Source organism: Emys orbicularis, chromosome 24 (genome assembly GCF_028017835.1).
Source record: "Emys orbicularis isolate rEmyOrb1 chromosome 24, rEmyOrb1.hap1, whole genome shotgun sequence".
Taxonomy (NCBI): domain Eukaryota; kingdom Metazoa; phylum Chordata; order Testudines; family Emydidae; genus Emys; species Emys orbicularis.
In genome coordinates this window covers 8,559,021-8,583,210 of record NC_088706.1, presented here as the reverse complement: position 1 = coordinate 8,583,210, position 24,190 = coordinate 8,559,021, and the positions used below count along the sequence as shown (strand labels likewise).

The 24,190-nt window shown below is 42.2% G+C and overlaps 2 protein-coding genes across 2 annotated transcripts in view; one reads left to right on the top strand and one right to left on the bottom strand.

Moving 5' to 3' along the window:
* Positions 1–24,190, top strand: part of SH3GL1 (SH3 domain containing GRB2 like 1, endophilin A2) — a 208,481-nt gene that overhangs the window by 134,454 nt on the left and 49,837 nt on the right. The window lies entirely within an intron of this gene.
* CHAF1A (chromatin assembly factor 1 subunit A) lies at positions 474–22,924 on the bottom strand. The gene is given in 16 exon segments (XM_065422252.1): positions 474–577; positions 3,858–3,948; positions 7,050–7,537; positions 8,235–8,493; positions 9,962–10,054; positions 10,277–10,357; positions 10,583–10,751; positions 11,545–11,771; positions 12,425–12,493; positions 13,626–13,686; positions 14,279–14,520; positions 17,104–17,160; positions 20,783–21,588; positions 21,834–21,884; positions 22,637–22,897; positions 22,900–22,924. Coding segments are annotated over 16 exon segments (3,084 nt in total).

Below are 24,190 nucleotides of genomic sequence, written 5' to 3'. Positions count from 1 at the left end.
TCCCTCCCCCCACAGAACAGTCATCCCTGGTAGTGTCCCTATAGAAAGGCAGACCAGAAACAGGACAAAATAATGGTAGCATAAATTCAAATATAATTGTACATGTCACCACTTATGCCCCCAAAGCCATGCTATACAGAATTATGAACAGACTGTAATGCCCATAGGCAAGTCTTAAGCTTACATTTGCAAGATCACACAGCTAACTTTGCTTAGCGAGCACAAGTTAGATACTTTCATACAAAATATCAATTTCAATAATGCTTTATTAAAGACAGATTAATATGCAATATTTTTAGCTAAAAATATTAAAACTAAAATTTTCAAGCTTTCATCTGTTCTGCTTTAGACCAAAGTGCTGTCTTCTCTTTACAAGAAATATGGAATACTTTCAAGTATCTTGTACAAAGATACACAAGTTTAAAATCCTAAAAATTCTACATACATACAGAGGGGTTAGTAGGAATTAAGTATCAAACTGCGTTCGATGGGCCAACTGCAATAGCCTTCTGCATGGGGACAATCTCCATTGCACCATCTGATTCTGAAGTGGTTTCAGTAATTGCAGATGTAGAATCTGTGAAGTAGAAAAATGTTTTACACTTTCACAACTAATACAGTGCAACTCAGCACCTGCAATATATCCTCATTAAAAAGTGTAGTTAGTGTTAGAGGCTCTGTCTGAGGCCTGGTCTATACTTGGGGGGAGGGGGGGGAGGGAGAAGAGATCAATCTAAGTTATGCAACTTCAGCTACGTGAATAATGTAGCTGAAGTCGACGTACTTAGATCGACTTACTGTGGTGTCTTCACCGCGGTGAGTCGACTGCTGCCGCTCTCCCGTCGACTCTACCTGCGCCTCTCGTGGAGTTGGAGTAGAGGAGTCGATGGGAGAGCGCTTGGGGGTTGATTTATCACATCTAGACTAGACGCGATCAATCACACACACCCCCGGATCAATCGCTGCCCGCCGATCCAGTGGGTAGCGTAGACATACCTCAAGTCTTCGGGGTTGCCTACTCAAAGTATGCATTACTGGTACAAGCCCGGGTAGATACTTTTCAGTGGCTGATTTTAGATTACAGTTAAATCAAAAGACAAACTTAGCCAAAATAAATTCTGTTTACACCTAAAATGGTCATCCACAGTCTTTTGCACTGATTTATTTACTTCTTAAAAAAGTCACTGTCAAACCAGTTCAAGTTTGTGTTTAGATAAGTCCTTAGAGGAAAACCTGAACAGAAAGAGCCCTATTTCTCAGCACAAGAGGTTAGAGCCTTTAAGTTGCTCTGCTTTTTTGGGACTGCAAAGAATCTTGCTGTGCATTTCAAATAATGCACACAATTTTATCTTAACATAGCTAACGTTTAAAAATATTGTCTATTAAGCAACAGAAAAAAGGGGAGGATGGTACCATGACAGTTCCAGCTGGTACAGAGAACAGAGATGACTCAAAGGGATGGGAGGTTTCAGAGTGGTAGCTGTGTTAGTCTGTATCAGCAAAAACAACGAGGAGTCCGTGCGGCACTTTAGAGACTACTAACAAATTTATTTGGACCTAAGCTTTCATGGGCTAGAACCCACTTCATCAGATACACGGAGTGGAAAATACAAGGGACACCATCATAGGACCTCACACCATCAGGGGCTCATTCACCTGCACATCTACCCATGTGATATATGCCATCACGTGCCAGCAGTGCCCCTCTGCCATGTACATTGGCCAAACCGGACAGTCTCTACACAAAAGAATAAATGGAAACAAATCTGACATCAGGAATTACAAGATTCAAAAACCAGTAGGAGAACACTTCAACCTCACTGGTCACTCAGTAACAGACTTAAGTGGCAATTCTTCAACAAAAAAACTTCAGAAACAGACTCCCACATGAAACTGCAGAACTGGAATTAATCTGCAAACTGGACACCATCAAATTAGGCCTGAATAAAGATGGCGTGGATGGGTCATTACAAAACCTAATTTTACCATATTAATTTCCCCCTACTGTTACTCACACCTTGTCAACTGTTTGAAATGGGCCACCCTCATTACCACTACAAAAGTGATTTTTCCTCCCTTGGTATTCTACTGCTAATTGAATTATCTCATTAGACTGACCCCCACTTGGTAAGGCAACTCCCCTCTTTTCATGTACTATGTATATATACCTGCTACTGTATTTTCCACTCCATGCATCTGATGAAGTGGGTTCTAGCCCACGAAAGCTTATGCCCAAATACATCTGTTAGTCTCTAAGGTGCCACAAGGACTCCTTGTTTTTTCAAAGGGGTGGGACATTTTAATACCCTCCGTCTATGGAATGTAGAATCAAGGAACATTGTTCACCCCACATCTGTGCCAGGTAACTTCTACACTGGGGCTCTGCAGAGACAGTCTTACAAAGATGAGCTCCATTGCAGAAGTCATTAGGGGAACTGAAGGCTCTGACAACCATGTAAGGGACAGCTGTAGTATTGTTTTGTACTAACTGACCAGCAGAGAAATACTTAATGAAATTAACGTCAGGGGTCAGATAAAACCCCAGCGAGAGGAAAGAAGCAGTTCCATCCCCTCAGCTACTATTTCAGGCTGCAAATATTGCATTGACTCATACTCTTAAGGTCCTTTTCACAACAAGATCTAAGAAAAGAAGCTTGTAAATGATTACTTCGATTCTGGAGCAGAATTCTGCGGCAAGGATTGGATTCCTCATCTGCCAAACAGGAGCCCTGCTTATTACCTAGCCCCATTTCCATGAGGAGAACCACCACAAAGAGGGTGTATGTGTGTATGTGTAATGCTTTACAAAACCAGGTAGGTAAGGGTCCTGCAGCAAAAGCATACACAACCTTAGAGAGATTCTTGTGTTAACCGTTTGCACTTCTGAACATGCAGAAGGCCAGGCATTCACAGTTCTCAGCAAGCATAGCACCTTCTGCAGGTGGTGTATTGTCAGGGTTTCATTTGTTCTGTTGAAGATTACGTCTCCCAAAGAAGGGGAGAACAGTGTGTATCATCTACCAGTATAAATCAGTGATAATTAGCCTAGCAGCCAAAAACAACTCTCACGCAATTTGCATAAGTGCAAAGTGTTTCCAGACTGTTCTTGTCTTATCCACATCCAACCCTGACTTTTTTTTTTTTTTGGGGTGTGCAGAGGTCACTTTTTCCTCCTGGCACGAGGAGTGATTATAATCCAGATGATGACCAAAGCACTGAGCAGGGTAGGAAAGAGGAGGTCCAGCTTAGTACCGACTGGAATGGGAAATTTGCAGGAGTATTGTAGCAATGTTGATCGCAGGATCTTAGAGACACAAGGTGGGTAAGGAATATCTTTTATTGGACCAACTTCTGTTGAGGAAAAAGAAACTTTCGAGCTACACAGACAACAGCTCTGGGTAGCTCGAAAGCTTCTTTCCTCAACAGAAGTTGGTCCAATACAAGATATTACCTCATGCCCCTTGTCTCTGAAATGGCAGGAGTGGTTAGAGGAGGGAGACAGATGGAGCACTAGGAAGGTCTGCTGGTCTGGGTCCTATTAAGTGGTGTGGGGAAGTGTTATAGAAGAGCAGGCAGCAAAACCCTCAGCCAAGGTTAGGACAACTTGGCATCTGGGAGCGAAGAGCAAATGTGGACTGGGGAGGGTGACAGCAGCACTAACAGAGGTGGTGTCAATAGTAGGTGTTATGCAAAATGAACTAGCCCAGGTGGAAATAATGGTAGGAAGAACAGCAATGGTGTTAGCTGTATGTCCTGTTCACATGCTGCTGAATTTACTAGCCTGTTAAGCAGTGTTTCACTGGGTGGCTCCTGGGAGCCAATCTGTCAAAAGCCATTTGTCAGAGATCATTTCTCACCTTTCCCTGGTTGTATGTCCACAATCATGCAGTCATCTTCCTCCTCTTCTTCAGTGTCGGCCTGGAACCCATCCATTTCCACAGCTTCAGCCTTTAAAGAAATCAAAAAGCTGCACCAGAGGTAGTAGCGACTAAGTCTGCCAGTGACTGTTTAACATGCAAAATGATCAGAACAAGTTCTCCAGTGGATTAGGCAGCACAGAAAGGAATTCAAGCCTTTCTATAGTGAGTATTTCTTACAGTGCTTTCAGGATATCCTGAACAAAGCTGGACTTAGTGTTCCCCAGGGATGAACTAATCTGACTTCACACACAGCCTGGGCCCCTTGTCAAAAGTCAGCATCTATATTACTGTCAGATTTCCTGCTACACAAGTTGCTGTATCAAAAAACTGCTTGCTAAAACATAGGGGCTATTATTCATTGCCTTGTGTGTAAGGAAGGTACAAACTGTTCACCCTGAGCTGAAACATGATCTCAAGCTTTGTTCTGAAAGGGAAGTTTCACTTTTATTTTTAAATTAAAACATTTTAAAAGTTTCTTCTTGCTTTCAATAGGGAATCATAAAATTATATGAAAATTATAATTTTCCTACCAAAGTTTCCCCTTCAGGATTTGTTTTTCAGTGTTTAAAAAGGAACTAATTTTTCCTTTTTTATAGAACAGTAATGGGAACAGTGGTGACTGCTGCTTTTGAGTCAAAGGGAGCACAAGAGTGGAATTAAAGGAATTGAGGGATGTTGTGCTTACTCCACAGTGAATTGCTTCTATTATTTTTCCTGGATTTAGAGAGAAAAACCTAGATTTGAGAATATCCTTCATGTTTTAATTTAAAGCTATGCATTAATCAAGATTCAGTTTGTTCACATGTGCACTGGTTCTCAGTTATAGTAGTGACTTTCTTTTGCTCTTCAACTTAAGAGCACCAGAATTTGGAAGACAGATCCAGAAAGCATGATGGAATATCATGATAGCAGAAGGATGACTAGGTAAGAAGAGGGAAAAGAAGACAGCTTATTGAAAGGTATTTTCACTGAGACATGGCTGCATGGATCCAAACAATCTAATTTTGATTTTTCCCACAAGCACCCACCCTATTTGAGGGGAGGAACAATAAGACAGAGCAGCAGTTGACTTGAAGGCACTAATGCAAATATTCTTTCTGAAAGCTTTCTGCACCTTGTTCCAAACTGCACTGTGTCCCGAGTATTGAGTTCTACTTTAAGAAGTTGCCTTTAGCAGCATCCAGAGCTTTAGAGGGTCTGTAGAATAATACTGTTTACCAGTACCCTCAGTCTCCCCCTTCTTCTTGCAGGAGGATCATGGCCCATAGTTAACTGCTTGAGTGAATACCAAGCAGAGGTTTTAGGTTCTGTCTTACTCAGTGTGTAGGCCAATCAATAGCCAGATGGAACTCTGGGGGCAGGTACAGCTTCAGTGCAAGCCTCCAAAGTGGTGTTACTCAGCAGGTTCACATGCAGGAAGAAGAGAAAAAGGCCCAACATGCTAAGAGTAAGATGGTAGTAAGTAGAGGAAGGAGCTTCAGGTCACAGCTTCTCTCCCCAAGCTTGCAGATAAAGGGACAAGAAATGCATGCAGTCTGCTGAGCAAAGTTCTACCTCTGTTCCATTCTGTGCATAGGCAAGCCCCTGACAGCACTGAATTGGAAAACAACCTTTAACTCCCTCTTTATTGCCCCAGTCTCAGAGCAGACACTCTGGGAGCTGGGAAGATAATTAAGATACACAGAAGTTAAAGCCCTGATTGTGGCTTTAATGAACACAATCTTTTCTAGCTTTTAACTGGACTTACAAATAGACATCTCTTGAAATAACTTTAATAAAAGTATGCAGCGTTGGTGTAGTCCTGTTGGTCCCAGGATATGAGAGGGACAAAGGTGGGTAATACCTTTATTACACAGAGCTCTTCTTCAGGTCTGGGAAACTGACAAAGTGTCACAGCTAAATACAAGATGGAACAGATTGTTTAGCCTAAGTAGTTATCACATTTCAAGGGACCATTCAAGGTGAAGTGGCCCATTAATACCCCTCCAGTCACAGGGAGGAAAGGAAAGAGGGCTCTTAATGGGTTATAGATTATTATAAGCAGCCATAAATCCAGTGTCTTTTCAGTCCATGATTTTTAGTATCTAGTACATTTATTAATTTAAGCTTCGAGGCTTGTCTGTTGAAAGTGTTGTGCGGGTTTCCTTTGAGGACTGAGAGGTCAGATATAGTGATCGCTTTGTGAAAAGTGTTCACCCACAGGTGATGTGGTATTTGTCTTTTATCATTTTCCTATGAGAGTTTATTCGAGAGCATAGTGGTTGTCTAGTTTCACCCACATAGTTGCTATGGCGGCATTTACTACACGAGATGAGGTACGCCACGTGTTATGAGAGGCATGTTTAGGACCCATGCATCTTGAATGGGAAATTTAAGAGCAATGTAACAGCTGAAATTCTTATTAAAATCTGCAATTACACTGAGAAGCAGGGAAGAGAGCAGAAGGAAACATGTAGCCTAAAACGAGAGCACATTATAAGCACTCAGTTTTGCCTCATGTTTCATGTTGTACTCTAGGACTTTCTAAGCTTACTAGGTTGTCTTGACAGTTACCTCGGTGCGTATATTTTGCCGATCTACAGCGCTATGAGGCCTTACAAGCAACAGTTAAGGATTTAGTCCACAGGTTCAATACATACAAGCAACAGAGAGCAAGAGGTGAGAGTAGTGAGTCAAGGCTAGGCAGCAAGGAAGATATCGGACAGCGATAGAATGTACTGTTTCGCATGCATATAGGATGAGAACTGCAGTATAAGCAGGTTTAGCTAGGTGTTCAGAAAACATTTGTGGTTTGGAGGTGATCATTACCCACATAGGGGAAAGTGGAGGGACCGAAAGAAAAGTTGCCAATATTTTAAATTAAACTTCCTATTCAACTTGAAAACTAGAACTCCAAAGAAGCATCTTACATTAATTTGAATAGATAATCAGCTTCCGCTCTCTTGCCACCCCATCCCACAAGGGATTCATTGCAATGAAATTCATGACAATATTCCCCTCTGCAAAACCAGCATTTTGCCATCTATAAGGAGATCCAGGCTTGCCTAGTTAGATCATCGCTATTTTATGTTAATAGTTCTCATCCCCTTCTGAGTTACATAAAGTTAGAATGTTCTTAAAGGAACTCACCTGTTCTGCATCCCTAGGTTTTTTCATGAACTTGGTGATAGACATGCTTCCTGTTGACTTCCTCTTTACTGAAACTGGAGTGGTTTGTATCACTGTCACTCCTGGTACGCTGCTATTGTCCTCCTTGGCTGCAGAAAGGACTGGTGTGATGTAGTTCCACTGACAAGGAACAGGAAGGTGCTCTTGGTCAAAGCTTTTCAGCACCTCTGAGTGGACATACCAACACATCCTATATTCAGGTCTCTTCTCATACACAGAGTTCTCTGAAATAATTCGCTTTAGTCTGGCTTTGGAAGGGATAGCAGAGTCCTCGTTGACTGGAGTCTGCGGGCGGGAAGTGTTGGGACTTGTAGGACTAGCATCACTAATATCTGGGGCAAGGGCCGTTTCACTGAACAGTCCTTGGCGGCAACACTCCTGGAATTCATGGATGATCACTTTACTTCCATTGACATTCCCATGGAGCAGCGGAAGCAGTTGTCCCAGGACTGGAGAGAGAAAGACGATTGCATGTATGTTTTTGAAGGCAAGCTGGTATATATGCCTAGAGCTCAGGATAAGTCATTGACTCACTGATATAAACTAAGCAGTTGTTACCAAAAAACCCACACACAAGGGTTGTGGTCACTCAAAGTACATGCGGAGAGCACTTTGCTTAAAGGAATTTTGGAATGCAAGCAGTGCAACAGCCCAGTATGGTATTATACCCACCATTTTACAGAGAGGAAAAGTATTGTTAAACTCAAATAAATCAGTATCAATTGGGGACAGAACCCAGAGGTCCAACTCCATCTCCTGCTCTAGCCCTCCCTCTGTTTTCATGGTATTAGCATCCTTTCTGTTAACTAGTTCTGCCTCTTTAGCATTAATCAATAGTCAATAAATAGTATATAGGGATATAATTGAACTCAAAATGGTCTTTTCTAATCTTTTTCTCAGCAAAAGGCTCCAGCGTTTAAAGCAAGCAACAGATTTCAGATGGAACATAGTTAGAACTACCCAGCATGGAAAAGTTTCCATCAAGTTCACGTGCAAATATTTCAGACTTCACACTAGTCATTTAACACTATTCATTATTTTGAATTTTAAACAAACTTAGATTGGATACGTGAGGGGTTTCCTCACAGGCGACATCTGATTTACTGCTAGGCGAAATCACAAAGGTTTGGCCCTTCCCAGTCTTACTTTGCTGGTCTTTTGTCCTTTTTTTGCTAGTTTTCTGCATCTGCTCTTCCTCGGCAACAGATGAATCCAGAATACAAACTGCAAACTGCTGAAGCACCTTTAGGTCTGCATGTGCACTGCTTTTGCTTTCTTCTGTTTCCCAGATGCAGCCAATCTTCACAGCCTGAAGAACATGGAACCTCTTCCCCTTGGCTATCAGTTCATCCCACTCCTTTGCTTTCAGCTTCTGACGAACTTTTTGATTCTCTGGATCATGCTCCTGAAAGTCAAGAAAAGCCTCTGACTCACTAATTCCAGAAAAACTGAAATTCCCTCACTTCTGCTTCATAGTGTGTTCAGAGCTATGAGAAATCAAAAGTATGAGGTACAATGTTTGAAGGAAATACTTCGGGAGGAAAGCTATCAAATTAATGGACCCATACAGTGCTGAGAAATAGTATTGTCACAGCTTTACAGTAAAAGTGCCAGAAAAACCCCTATTATCAATCTCTGATGGTCAGGTGGTGATTCACTAAATATCTAGCTGTCACAGAGCTTGTCATCCATGAATCACATAGGCAGGAAATATCCCCATTTACAGATGGAGAACTGAGGCATAGGGAGAGGATGTAAATCAAAGTTACACAGTAGGCCAGTGGCAGAGCTGAGACTAGAACACTGGTTTCCTGAGTCCCATATCCATTGAAAAACACTGCCACAACATAAAGTTTTCAAAATTGCAACTCTTCTAAAAGTGTGTGTATATATCTATATCTCAGAATCAAACACTAGATGGGAAGCCCTGTCATCCTTACTCTCAAGAATGGGATTTCAGCCCATTCCTGATGAATGCCTCTTTATAAGCGGTTTAGAAGTAAAGCTTCCAAGTGTAGGGTCACCCTGTTGTAGAAGCTTTCCCAGGATGTTACACATTTTCCCTGAGACCAACAGGCTAAAGCACTAAAGAGGCCATTATCAGCTGCTTATTTCCTCTCTTCTGGCTGGAATATTCCTAGATGTGGGTTTTCACTCTGAGGAGATAACATCCTCACATTCTGTTTTAAGTTGCCCATACAGCAAAGTTTGTCAACCTTTGGGTCTGGTGGAATTTCTAACTCACCCTCTTCATCCTGGGCATAAGCTTACGATCAGCATTGTCTTTCGCTACAGTGTTACAGGTATTTCAAATGCTCCTCTAACTACCACTCACTATACAAATGTGCTATTATAGAGGTGGGAGAAATCATTATATGCTATTGGTAGCTCCTTCTCCTAGCTCTACCTTCCTCTACTCCACTCACCATAGAAGAGCTTTCTTGGATTTTCATATGGCCATACAACATATTAAACTCTGATACAACCTGTTGTTACAAAGAGGGATGTAAGTGAATAAAACTGCCTCTGTCCAATGTTGTTCTCCCCTGCTTGGATCAAAATGCTGCAGTATATACCTATCTGGAAGTGCAAAGACACCGATATGCTAACTGACTGTAGAGTGTGCTAGTATTAAAGGCTGAAGTATACATTTCATTTATTTGCTAAACAGATAAGCAGACCCGTCTATTCCGAGCAGGCTGCCTCTCCTCTACCAACTAGCAAAGCATGCAGTTTGCACCAATGAGAACAGTGCCCAAATCTTTAGACATTTGAGCCAACCCAGCAGTGCCCTCCTGAAAGGTATGCAACTTATTACACAGTACATTTGGGAAACAAGGAAATTGAGGCCCACGGTCACTCAATTCACTTACTTCTGTCACTCCTTCATCCTCCGATAGGTACCCATGGGGTACAAAAAAGCCATCATCATCATCTTCATCTTCTCCTCCCTCCTCATCATCATCCTGAAGATAAAGTTAACTTTACTAGAAACTGCACTTTATAAAATCACCTAGCAAGAGTTTCAACAAGCAGCAAGAATCCAGACATGAACAGTCTCAGAAAAGAGTGTCATCTGTCTGGTTTGAAACTAACAACAACAACAAAGCTTCAGTCCACTATGACAGCTATGTTTCTTTTGAATCATCTCCGTAACTTTAAGGCTGGCTAGCGCAGGAAATCCTCACCCCTTCACTGTGAGAGAGAGATTCTCCTGGTTCTTCCTCTTCCCACTCTTCATCACTATCTATCTCATAGTCGAGCAGTTTCTGTAATGAGAAATGTCCACATGTCACCACTCAGTCAGTGAACTCAGAGAGCAATGCAAGAGTTCATGCAACAATTCAAACAGCAGCAAGAGGGAATAAATGACAACTGGTCTGTGAAATGCAAGAGAAGAACGCATGGGTATTTGGAGACAAGGTCTGCTTCAGAACTGAAAGAAAGCAATCAGTAAGGCATGGGTAAGACCATGCTGATTGTGAAATGCTTACACTGTCCTTTGACCAGGGATTCCTGGGATGAATGACAGTGGTTTTCTTATTCCATGTGCCCCAGTATGCAGGTCGATGATTCTCAGAAAACTGTAGGAGTTTCATCCTGCCAAATTTCTTCCTTTCAGGAACGTTGTCCATTTTGCAGCTATCCACTATCACCACATCACTGTTGAAACAAACACAGCCCTCAGTGGTTTCACACTCCACTGCTGCTCAGAGAGAACCCACAGACATCACTTAAAAGCCTGAGAGACCCTCTTCAGTTCAGCAGTCTCAAACAATTCTAGAGTGTTTGAATTAACGACACATCGCCACCATCTGCTTGCAAGGACAAAGCTTCTATCCCGGCCAGGGTCCCTCCCTAAATAACGACACCAACCTGTGTGTGATAGCAGCTCTGGTTTAACTATCTGACGGCACCTTTTTGTTAAAGCCATGTTATTTAGGCTATGTCTACACTGCGAACCTTACAACAGGGTGGTTGTGCCACTGCAGCTGCGCCGTTGTAAGGTTTGCAGTGTAGCCATTCTTTATCGCCGGGAGAGAGCTTTCCGGTGACAAAATAAAACCACCTCCAACGAGGGGGGGTAGCTTCGCTTTGTCATTAAAACTTTTGTCGTTCAAGGGGATGTTTTTTCATACCCCTGAGCGACAAAAGTTTTGATGAAAGTGCCAGTGTAGACAAAACCCTAGATGAAGCAAACAGAGCGCTACCTTTCTGCACTGGACACTGTTCAAGTGCAAGACTCCCTGCGGAGAAGGATTTGTGAGCTTGTGTATGGAATCAAGGAAATCTGCATCACAATACATTGCTTCCTGTGGTGACGAAGCTCATACAGGACTATTCTAAAAGAAAAACCCCACTTTTTTGTGATCACTGCTGTTGGTGCAAACCATTTTCCAACACTGTTTTCACAGTTGGTATGTAAGTGAACAGCGACCCCAAGCCCCAGACTAACCTGTTGACTATGTCAGCACTGCGGTAACAGACAATGGTAGGTCCAGATTTGTGTGGCTTGCGGCACTTTAGTTCTTCCAAGAAAGAAATGTCATTATTCTGTGCTTGTAGGAGCTGATCTAACTGATCTGAGAGGTCCTGATCAAAGGCAACACGACAGAGTGGAGCCAGGACCATGTTCTCTTTAATTTCAAAGGGAGCAAATTTCCCACAGGAGCCAGCAAGGGTCTGAAATTAAAAGTACGTTTAGAAATGTTAGTCTGAATCCATCAGCATCTGAAAAACAGCAGCACTAGCCCATTTGAGTTAAATCTAAAGTCTTGATATTTCAAGAGATGCTAGGATCAGGGGTAGTCTATTTTTTGTCAAGGTCCAACTTTCTTGGCCAAGGCATAGTCAAGGTCCAGACTCCAAAGAAAATAATTAAAAACAATAATGATAATAAATAAAAACATTTTGGGGTCTGTTCAAAAGCATCTGGTGGTCAGTATTTAGCCTGCGGTCTGCCTATTGACTACCCCGGATTACATACTTCTTATTTGTGAGTTCAGCAGATCCCCTTGAGGAGAATTAAAGTCTTGTAATCATTCCTGGAACAACTATTAAACGAGTCATGGATTTTCAGTATAACTGGCAAGAAGTATGATCTCTACCATAAGAGATTACAATTCTGTCCCTCACAGCATCAGCCACAAAGTTTTCAATTGTCTAACCACAGATGCACAGCCATCACTTTTTAAAATAAATTAGAAGTCAGTCCTCAAGTTTGTTCACTTGAAAAGAAAAAGGTGTGGATGCATGTCATTAACAGAACTAGTGTGTTGGTTCAGAAGATAGTAAATGAAGCAGAGAAATAAAGAAAATGATTAGCAATAACTGACCTTCGGGGCTTGTGGAGTCTTTGGTTTCTGAAAGAACCTGGTGATTTCTGCCTTCTGTGCATTAATGCGCTGGAATTAGAGGGTTGAAATACATGTTATCAACTTGTTAAATGAACATTAACATGGCCCAGTCTTTAACAGGGGTTACACTCTTTAGCTCACTAAAGTCCAAGATGAGGTATGGAGTGAGGGGTTTGGTCTTTTTGCTCAGCTCCTGTAATACAATGAAACATTAACAAAAGGGTTGTTGCTTTCTGTGAAACACCTAGTACAAATTTGGACACCAATAGTGATCAATAACAAATGAATGTACTACTATTGCCTTGTCCTGTGTTGGAATCCTATAACTGAACACAACAAAACAAGTGGGCAGGCTAAAGAGGCTAGGTGTTCGGATAAGGGGTTGCTCCAGTTCTCTTTTCTCCTGCTTTAAATTCATCACTTGAGTGCCTGTGTCAGAATTTGAGTGGGAAGAATGGTGCTTTGGTGGAGGGCTTGTACTGTTATCGTGCTCAGAGGATGGGTTATGAGAGCTTTGGATGGAAGATCTGTCAAAAGCCAATCACAATATCCTCTGAGCAAGTACATGAGTTGCTCCCCAGTGACTTTTGGAAGGATTTCCATATTTCCACTGTTCCCCATTTGTAGCCCAGAGTCCTGAAAGGTCAGAATTTCCATACTGGCCCAGATACTCCTTCACAAACAAGAACGAGAAGGCCAACAACTCCATGCTGCAGCATGATTTGTGAGCATTGTCGAAAGAGGCAAGTTCCGCAAGGATTTATGGACAGGTCAGCAGCTTGACAGACCAGAACAGAGAAAGCTTTTATATTTTTTGGGGAGAGGAAGGTGGAGATGGACAAGTATGAACAAAGGCCACAGCACTGATGGGAGCAATGGATAGAGGTGCACCAAGGCATCACTGGTGGAGTAGTGCAATAAGACTAGATTGAATACGTAGCACTTTGAATAAGAACACAAGAAGTTTAAATGTGATGCAATGGAGAAGGGAGAGCAAATGGAGAGATTCAAAGAGCGGGATAGAGGGGATATTAGAAGCCATGTTCTGGATGATCTAGCAAGGGAAATGTGGGTGTCAGGGCGATCAAGGACACTAGCAGTCTCCAATTCCAGTACAAGAACCTAGATAGAAATCATCAGAGGGACAGCAAGACTCCAAAATAAAGCAAGACATTTTTACCTTTTCCTCCTCTTTTAACCGTTTCTCCTCCTCTTTCTTCCTTTTCTCTTCAAGTTTTGCCCTTTAAAATATAAAGTTAATTTAAGGAGTTACCACACAAGTCATTAAGGTGACAGTATTTATTATTCGTATTGTGGTAGAGCCTAGGAGCTCCAGTCATGGACCAAGACCCATTGTACAAATGGAACAAAAGGGCAGTCCATTCATTTGATCAAAACCAGCAAGAATGTGGAACAAAAGCCTATTCATGTCTTCTGCACTGGAAGTTTATATGTTCAACCATGTCTACATTACTAGTTATCCATTTTCAACTCCCTCCAACATCCAGAAGAGGGATTTGTGGTTGTAACATAAAAACACTTTTTAAAAAAAGAGAAGTTCCCCAGCCATGGCATGAAGAGGAAAAAACCTCAGGTGAAGCACAAAACCTCTTTTCAGCCATTTCAAAGTAGGAGCTCAGTTTATCATCTGCATTCAAGTAGAAAATTCTTAAGACTAAGGGCAGGTCCACATAGTTAAAACTGGTACTAAAACTATTTAGAAACAGATAGTTAAATCAGCGCAACCCCTTAACGTTGATAGCTTATTTCTACAAGCACCTTTAAACCAGTATAACTCTATGACAATACAAGTTACGGACACAAATCACTTACTCTAAAGCTTCCTGTCTCTCCTTGCGTTTTTCCTCCTTCACTCGTAACTTCTCAGCCTTTTCCTTTTCATCTTTTTCCTTTTTCTCTCTCCTTTCCTTCTCTTTCAGTTCTTTCTCTTCCTCCTTCTTCTTCTTCGCCTCTTCCTTGGCCCGCTCTTTTGCAGCTTTTGCCTCTTCTTTCAGCCTCCCTTTTTCCTCCTTTTCTGCTTGCAACTTCTGCAGCTTATCTGCACGTTCTTGATCCTAGTTGCCAAACAAACAGTTCAATAAATGTCCCTGTCATGCATATTATGCAGCTATGTATCAAAAGAATAGATTAGCACAACTGTTTGTGCTGTTGGGTTACTGGTGTAAGTGCTTGCACTGAGTGTTTAGCCTGTGGCTTGGTTTTGTTTCAGGTTACCAGCGAGGAGTAAGAGACAGTTAGAGGATTTACGAACTGTCATTAGTTGCCTGGGCAAGCTAAACCATTCTGTGAAGCTGGTCCTCAAACACCTGTTGATTAATGTGTTTGGCTCCCTCTCTCCTCAATGGGCCTGTCAGTTGTACAGTGTTTTAATCATGTTCTGCATACTGAAGGAAGTTTGTGTTATATTTTGTTTTATGTTTTAATTATTAAGTCTGAGAATACATATTTGTTTATGGAAATTTAAGTATACAGGAGAAAGACTTTTCTAGATTTGATTATGGTAGTTTTAAAAGATATTTGGGGAAATACATATCCTATTAGGTACTGCATTTTCATGCTCTTATTTTCATTTATGGCTGCCTACCGTTAGAGATTCCTAATGTGAAAACCCAATTAGAAATCACTTTCATATCCAGATGGAGTTTCTGAAGGAGACCCACTTTATTTCCTAAAAACATGATGAACACCACCATTTGCATTATGCAGATATTTTATTTCCTATATAACTCTAAAAGCAAGGAGACATTTTTACTGGTGCATCAGTTCATTTAAGGTAATTTGACACCTTGGGTTGCTATGATAATTTAAGTCAGGGGACCCCAACATCTAAGTGCGCCTGCGTACTGGCTGACGGACGAGCATCCGCCAAAATGCCGCCGAGAAGCAGCGTCATCCAGAGGTGCTGCCGCCGAAATGCTGCTGATTTTCGGCGGCGACGCCTCTGGATGACACTGCTTGTCGGCGGCATTTCAGCAGCGATGCCCATTGACGTTGCCGCTTGTCAGCGGCATTTTGGCAGATGCTTGTCCGCCGCCACAGTCCCCCATGGCTTGTCGTCTGGCGTTTGCCAGACGAAAAAAGTTGGGGACCACTGATCTAAGTAGTATTATGGGAGGAGTAGGGAAGGCAAACATAAGTGATGTTAGAACTTACATTATAATATCCTGAGGCAAGCCTGAGCTATTTTTCTCAGTTGCAGCATCTACTGAAATATTCTGAGGTTGTGTTATGTTTAGTGCAGCGATAGATCCCAAGATAGCCCCTGTTTTGATAGCACTACATGCACATGCTATATCTGGGAGCTAAGGAAATCTGTACTCAGACATCCAAATGCCCCATACTGTCAGTTTCTAGCTTCTGTCTACTGAGTTCACATTTCAGGCTTCCAGCAGATGCCTGTATTTACCAAGCAAAGCTTGTGCTGCACAGATATCTGCAACAGAAGTCTGACAAACTGATACAAAATTATGTCTATGGCAGCAATCCTATAAAGAATGTGTTCATAAGAACTTCATTGACTGCTAGAAAGACTCAATCCTCTGAAGATTTATTGGCCGACGTGGCTTTGTAAGTTGTCTAGATAACAGCAAACCTTTATATATAAATAAATAGCAGGAGTGGTGCACTAGAGAGGCTTTCACTCAGCCCAATCAAATGTCTGAAAGTAGAAGTATGTATATATGGAATGCGAGAGTACAACAGATTGTTGGCACAAAGTATGTTGCATATAAAAAGCCAAGATTTTTAAGTCTGTCCCAAACTCCATCCAAACTACAATGTTAATGTAGCTTATATGAAACAGGGACAGGCAATAATTAGATCTTGTAACCAAGCTACTGAGAGAACATGATAGGTGCTTATAAGTGATGCTTGTTTTAGTAGCTTCTGGCAAAATGCCAGTCTAGTTCCATCATGCAACAAAGTAAATCTTTGTTGCAGATTATGCATAAAATTCTATTTAATCAGGGGCTTTATATTAGCACTTCATTACAGGAAAGAGTGGTATGGAAGTGATATTACATGATAGCACCATAACACTACAAGGGAGTAGCTGACCAGCAGCTTTCTAATGGATATAGGATGCAGCTCACAAATGCTGCCTGGGGAGCAGTACCTGCTAGCTCATCCAGCAAATCACACAGGCAAGCAGGCCACTGTCAGATTTTTTTTTTTTAATGGAAACTGGACATCATATTTGTAGCTGTCAAGAAAAGAGGAAGAATGTTGAACGAGGCGGCCCTAGAGCAAAGGTTCTTCAGGATTTCCAAGCTGTTTGGCAGAAATGCAGGACAAGAGAGTATCTATATAGTCAGTTAAAAAGTTTGAGGAAAATAAAGAATCCTTCTCAGCATTTCTGAAGTCAGTGGGAAACATACCTATGTTTTTCTTTAATTCATATTAAAGTGCATATCACACAGGAGATAAGCAAAGCTACTACTCATGCATTAGGCAATTTCAGGACAAGCCAAGAACTTTTAACTGCATGCATAAAGATTCCACATTCCTCAGTTAGAAGAACTGGAGAAGCAGGAAGAGAGGTGTTAAAGTGGACCAAAAGGAAACGCAAACGGCTTTGCTTACTATTCAATGCAAAAAGCACAGCAGGTAAACTTTCTATGTCAGTGAAAATGCCTTACTCTTTGCGATCTCAGCTTCTCCTTCTCCGCAGAACTTTTGAGGAATTTCTGATGCACCTGAAATTAGAAGGTACAGATGTTTTTAGATTCATACTGTCTACATCATTCTCAGTACCTCAATTCCTAGAGCACTTTCTCCAGAAGAGCTCAACCAAAACTTGCTGTAATTTTAGACATCCAACAGCATGTTTGATAGGTTAAATATTCCTACAGATTAGGAAGCAGGTTTCAGCTCTTTTCATTCCTAGCCAATCTGACTGATTTACCAAGCATGTATTTATAAGAATTTATTGCAAACTGAAGCTTATGCTATATTACTACTCTGCATACTTTAGCATTAGTATATTCTTCTCTAATGTACCATCACCATGGTATATTTAAAAAACCAAAATATGTTTTTATTTTTGTACATATAAAAGAACAGAAGTCAATCACAAAGCCACTATAAATCACTAAAACATAACAAGGGGAGCCAAAGCTGTAGCAATGTTAGATCCTACTTACTGCCAATATTTTACTCTAGTATGCCACTGATTTGTGCCATGATTTTGGACCCTCATTACCCAAATAAAAGGAGTGTCCTTAACCATGAGACAAGAAGTTGTCAGAGAGAAGAAAGGCCCCTCTTGTTCTTACCCTTCCACCAAACAGTACATCTATGCTTGTTTTAGACATGTATAAATTTCTGTATAGGCAACTGTGGAATACCAAACAATTCAATTCACATGATGATTAAATGGATTAAGTTTGGCTGTAGTATTTTATGTAGTTTAGTTAGGTTTGCTAAATCCCTCTATTCTCTCCTTTTCTAGGCTTCTCAATACAGATCAGGTAGTACAATGTTTTACTCATTCAATACCCAGTTTCCTATTCTGAAAGATGTATGCTTATGCAGTATAACCAAGCAATAGTCCTGCACTCAGCCTTGTATAAGAAAGGATGCAGTCCTTGCCATAAGGTCCTTTGGGTCAGTAAAGCCATATTTACTTTTTTTTTTTTTTAAACACATTTAATGCAACTTTGTAAAGAAGCCAATACCAGGACACACAGAACAGACACTGCAGTATGTGCTGTTTTCCCCATTTTTGGCAAAAGCTCCATTAAATTAAAATACCAAGGATATGACATTTTACCTTATTTTGAAGTTTGTGGAATGCAGGTTACCCCGCTCCGAAAATCCTTTATTTCATTACACTGGCAGTTTTGTGGCAAGATTTCCAAGTGGAGCTTTAGTTTAAAAACAGTGGTTTATCACAATATTATGCCAAAAGCCAAGCACATTTACCCTATAAGGCTATACTGGCAGTACTTCATGCTTGTTACAAGTATGGTATCAGACAAGCTTATAGTACTAGATAAGAGCATATTGTCAATTCAGGGATCAAGATCATAAGTGTAACTAGGCTTGGAAGGATTACATTTTAATTGGTAAGCATCAATTTCACTGTACACAAAATATTTCCATTTATAATCAAAATTTACAGTTAGGCAAAGAAAGAAATGCTGCTTGAGAACTTAGGAGATAAAAAATAGACTATCAGGGTCCAAATTTCTTGGTCAATGTATAGTTAAGGTTCAGATTCCAGAGAAAGTTTAAAAAAAAAAAAAAGATTTCAGGATCGTTCAAAAAGTATCTCGTGGTCCAGATTTGGCCCACAGTCCACCTACTGACTACCTCTGAAATTTAAGGATATTTACATTGTATATTTTGACATAAAACATTGCCAATTTGTGTTTTAATGGTTATAAAGTTTTAACTTTTTGAACCTTAAAGTCTATTGTCATTAAGTAACTAGTCAGACCCTCCCATAATTTCCCACAACTGTGAAAATGTAAATGGATAAAAAACAAAAGTTCTTAAAAAACCTGATATCCATCAAAATTATAAAAAAAATAAAAATTTAATTCTGCCAAACCTACTTGTAACTTCACTCAATAACTGTTTTTTTCTAGCTAAAAACACAAGCCACTGATGTAACAGAAATTAGAAAGGGAAGAGATGTAACATTCATGAAGTCCAAACCCCCAGCCAATGCATAACAGTACTCTGAAGTACACTTTAGTGTTTTTTCCAATCCAGTTATGATATCCCCAGTAATTGAGCTTCCACTACCTCACTTGGGAAGCTATTCCACAGTCTAATTCATAAGTAAGTTTCTGGTATTAGACTATGAGCCATTTAATTGTATCCTATTACTCCTTTGTATCCCCCTAAATAATTTCTCTCCATTCTCAGTGTTTACACCTTTCCGTTGCATGTGTGTGTCCCTCCCACCCACTCTCTCAATCACTTGGCCAAGCTACACATTTTGCTCACAATCTTTCTTCATAGAGCAGTACCCACACCCTAGCCCTGAACCTCTTTATTAGAAAAACAATTACAAAATTAAGTGGTAGCTAGAACTAAACAAATACACAGACCAGACAGTCTACCATACTTTTGCACTGAAGGAGATGGCAGTGCCCAAAGCATAGTTACAAGGTCTGCTCTGGTTCAACAATATTAAGCATCAGGCCTTTGTGTTTCATGCAAGAGAAACTCCCACTATACATCTCAGTTGATAGATTCCAGAAAAGCCTATTCACCTCTCCACTTTATTCAAACCATTTGATTAATTGTTTGAGCACTATTCGCGCAGATTGCAGTTTCAAAAACCCAAGCTTCCCTCTCAGTGCACTGCCAAAAATCATGGTGCTGTAAAGGTTCTAACAATCACTAGAACAGAAGTCTGAGTTGAAACTAATTCAATGAGTGCATAAAATTACCACACACGAAGCTACCGTGAAGCTTAATTAGTGTAGATGTGTATTTACTATTATATTCCACTCTTGATGCTGTTGGTCAGTCAGCACCATGTGCCTCAAATAGTTTTGTACTAATGCTTTGGAAAAAAGTCAAGCAATGGATAACTGCACATGATCAGATGGTGTATATTTTAACAAGATGGCTGACAGCACAAGATTTGCACACTGGTTTTAAGAGATGCAGAAAAGTAGTCTGAGTTGCCCTCTTCCCACCCCCACACAGCACATGGATTTGTAGTTATATTCTTCTGAAATAAGGCTTGCAGTTTGAGCATTTTCTATCCTTCAAGGAATTTTACATAAATATTACTTAAAAAAAAAAAAAAGCACTATTTTGCACACTTGAACAGCTTCTTCCACAACCTAAAACTCAATCTTGTGTGTGTATGTATATATATATAAATAAATAAAAGAGGACTTACAATTCCGACAACTTCATAAAAGGTAAGATTTTAAAATGTCCTACAAAGACAATTATCTTTGAACTCTGCTGTTTACCCACATATTATACCCAGGTGTAACTTAGTCATGAAGCCCTGTGACTTTATGTAAATATACCTGTGATAACATTAAAATATACAGCTTAAGATGCACTGATTATGCACATTATTTTAATTACTCATTTTAGAAATAGCTAAGAATCCAGCTCTCTGCCTTAAAAGAGTCAACATTTGAGAATCTTGCTCACTATAAGAGTGATGAGCTTTTTGCAAAAATATATCAACTTACAATACTTTTCAGAACTCTTTCCATGACCTTTAACAACTTGAAATGGCAAAACAAAGGGATTCAAAAATCCTAGGATAGATTTTGTGGTGGGAGACCATGCTAGCTACATGCAAATGAAACAAATATTTAAAAACAAAAAACCAACCTTCCGAACAGGTATTGAAGCAGCTAAAGGACTAGTATCACTCCTGTTCTGTGCCTCAGGTGAGCTGGTAGAAGAGGGGGAGCTTAATGAGGAATTAGTAAGTATAGAGTCTCCTTCAGGAGAAGATTCCATTGTCTCACTTTCTGAGGTCATACTTCCTTCCAAAGACACAACATGGGGAGATCTCACAGTCATAATATCCTCCAGAACTACTACAGGCATCTTCCCCTCAAATATAACACCCTTGAGTTCACTCTCATTCTCCAAATTATTATACTGTGTATTTGATAATTCAGAACAGGATTTAGTTACATCTATTGAGTCTTCATCCTTATTTGCAGTAGCTTCATAAGGTGGATTGGTATCCATTGAAACATCCACTTGGGCATTCTGAACAGGCTTTAATGGAGTCGACTGGTTTGTATCTTCTACCATACCATTAGTTGTCTCTACAGATAAAGATGCTTCTGAATTTAATTTACTGTGGTCTAGGCCATCACTTAGTGTGTGGTTAGAGTCCTCTGTCAAGTCAAATATGAGTACAGTTTCTCTCATGTTATTTTTCATGTTTTTCTGTACAAAGTTATCTAACGGACCCTTTCCGTTAACAAGTTTGGGAGTGAATTGCATTTCAGAATCCAACTGGCAGTCATTCTCCATATTGTCCAAGGATGCATGTGATGTATCTAGAGTGGAATCTTTATTTTGACCAACAACATCTTGTGAGCTCTTTGCTTTCTTGACTTCCATGCCTGTGTCATATTTCTCCTTTGGTACAGGATTCAAACGCTTGAAAGGCAACCGTGCTGAAATAGTAAGATTTCATTACTTTAGTAAAATCATACAAATCAGCAGGGGAGAAACTAAACAAATTAAATGAAAGTTAGTGGGTTCTTAAAAGTGCAAGGAAATCCTTTATTGGCTCATAAGTGAAGTTACTACATATACTGAACATGATTGGTTTAACAAGTCTATGCAACATTTGATGTAGAATATTTTAGAAAGCAAGTTGGGTCAGAAACAAGTCTCCAGCCCTCTTCCAGAAAGTTACCTTGTACTAGTTTCCTTGTGGGAATAACTGGTTTGTCTCTGCACTCCATGGCTGTAAGTAGAAAACACACACACATTTACGTTTAGCTCACATTTCTTACAGATTCAGGAAATATTCGTGTTATGATATGGGTCGATCACCAGCTGCATCATTAGAGAGAAGAATTTTCTGCTGGATAGAGGAATAAGAGCTCCTTGTCCTAATCACAAGTGGAGAAGGGCAACCAGGCCAGAATCAAAAGGATGAATATTGGAGAGTGGAGGTTTTACAGGGCCAGACCCTGCTGACTGATCAACAATTGGAAATTCAGCCTTCTCCCCAGATTGTAGGAAAGGGGAGTAAGATGGGCCAGGTGGAGCAGCACGACTCTGGCAAAGGGGCCAGTGGGGCGGGTGGACTACCCCGCCTGTAGCCCGTCAGATGGGAACCACCGCCCCCCTTTTCCAGACAGGGCTATTAGCTCGACGTATTGACCCCCAACAACTAGGCTGCGCCATGGGGGGCGCATCGTGCCCCTTGCACCCGAGGGTCTCCGGGCGCTTTGCAGTGGTGGTCTCGCCCCCAATTTACAGGAGGGGGCCCAAGGCCCCAGAGCCGGGAACAGAACCCCGGGCTCGGGCCGCTCCCGACCCACCCACCGGCCTGGTGAGGGGAGCCGGGTGCCGTCCCCGGGGGCGCTGAGGGGGAGCGGGGCTGTCCCCTCAGCCCCGGGCTCCTTCCCCCGCCACAGCCCCGCTCCCCCTCAGCCCACCCCGGGCTCCTTCCCCCGCCACAGCCCCGCTCCCCCTCAGCCCGGCCCGTACCTGCCATATCCCGGCCGCGGAGCGCGGCCCTGGCTCCTCCCCCGGCGGCCGCAAGGACCGGGGCGCGCCAGCTTCTCCCGCTCGTATTTGGCGGGAGCCTCGGCGGCTCCACGCTTCGCCACGCTGATAGGCCCAGAGGGCCCCATGTGACCTCGCCCCCGCGAAGCCTCGCGAGAGGCCACCCCCGCAGCCGGCTCCAGCAGCAGGAGGAGGAGGAGGCCCGGGGCTGCCGCCTATTGGCTGGAGGAGACTGCGCGCCATTGGTGCAAACAGCTGCCACCATGCCATGCCCGGCTCATGATTGGCTGTAGCACCCACGGTTGGGTTACGGCTGTGGGGTTGGACAGGTGAGGGTCTCGTGCTGTGCAGGTGGGGCTCTGCCACTCGCTTCTTGTGCAATGGGCCCTAGCCAGAGTGTGACTGTGACTCTGCGTGAGGCCCTGCTTCCCCTGCGTGTGCCCTTGCCAGGGGCCCTGCTCCCCCTGAATGTGACCCCCCAGTGCCATGACTCTGAGTGTGCAATCAGCCCTGCTTCCCCTGAGTGTGCAAGGGGCAGCGTGCAGTGAGTCCTGCCCCCCTTACTGTGCAAGAGGGTCTGCTCCCTAACGTGTGACCCTTAGCATGCAGTGACTGAGTGTGCAATCACCTATGATCCTGAGTGTGCAAGGACCACTGCTCTGCCTGAGTGGAATGCCCAAGTGAACAATCGGCCCTGCTCTGCCTGGGTGTGCAGTGGATTTATTCAAAGCAGGCAGTGGCAGATTAGCCACTGGGCCAACAGGGCCCATGCCCATGGGTCCCGGCCAATTGGGGGGGCCCTGAAAAATGTGCACCCTGTGTACTTCTGCTGGGGAACAGGGGAAGCCCCCTGTACCCCGAACCTGCTCCCCAGCAGGAGCGCCAGGTGGATGAAGTGAGGCAAACCTCCATGCGCTGACCCAGCTCCCCGGCAGGAGCACTGGAGGGAGGGAGGGAGGGAGGAGGGGCCCCCACTTAGGGTGACCAGATAGCAAATGTGAAAAATCAGGATAGAGGAGCCTATATAAGAAAAAGACCCAAAAATCAGGACTGTCCCTATAAAATCAGGATATCTGGTCACCCTACCCCCACTTGCTCTGGCCCAGGGCCCCATCAAACTGTAGTCTGCCTCTGAAAGCAGGAGTCATAAAGCCAAATTCTGCTTTCAGTCATGCTGGTGTAAATCTTGAATGATCCAATTAAATCAATGAATTGATCCCAGGTTTACACTGGCACAATAGAATAATTTGGCCATGCAGTGTATATCCATATGAACCAAAACAAAGAGGCTGGTGAAATGTGACCTAAACCTGCTGAGTTTCTGACAGCTCTGTCCAGTAGTCCTGACTCCTAGCCCCTTCTCTAATTTACTGGATAGCGCTCCCTGCCAGTATATGAGCACAGGGACAGGGAAGAACATAAGGGGTCTTGGTTTTCTACTGGCACAAACCCAAAAAATCCTGTGGCACCGTCTCCAGGTTCCTGAGCAGTTATGTAGAGGGGCTCTGCAATGTAAGTGAGCATGCATGTACACAA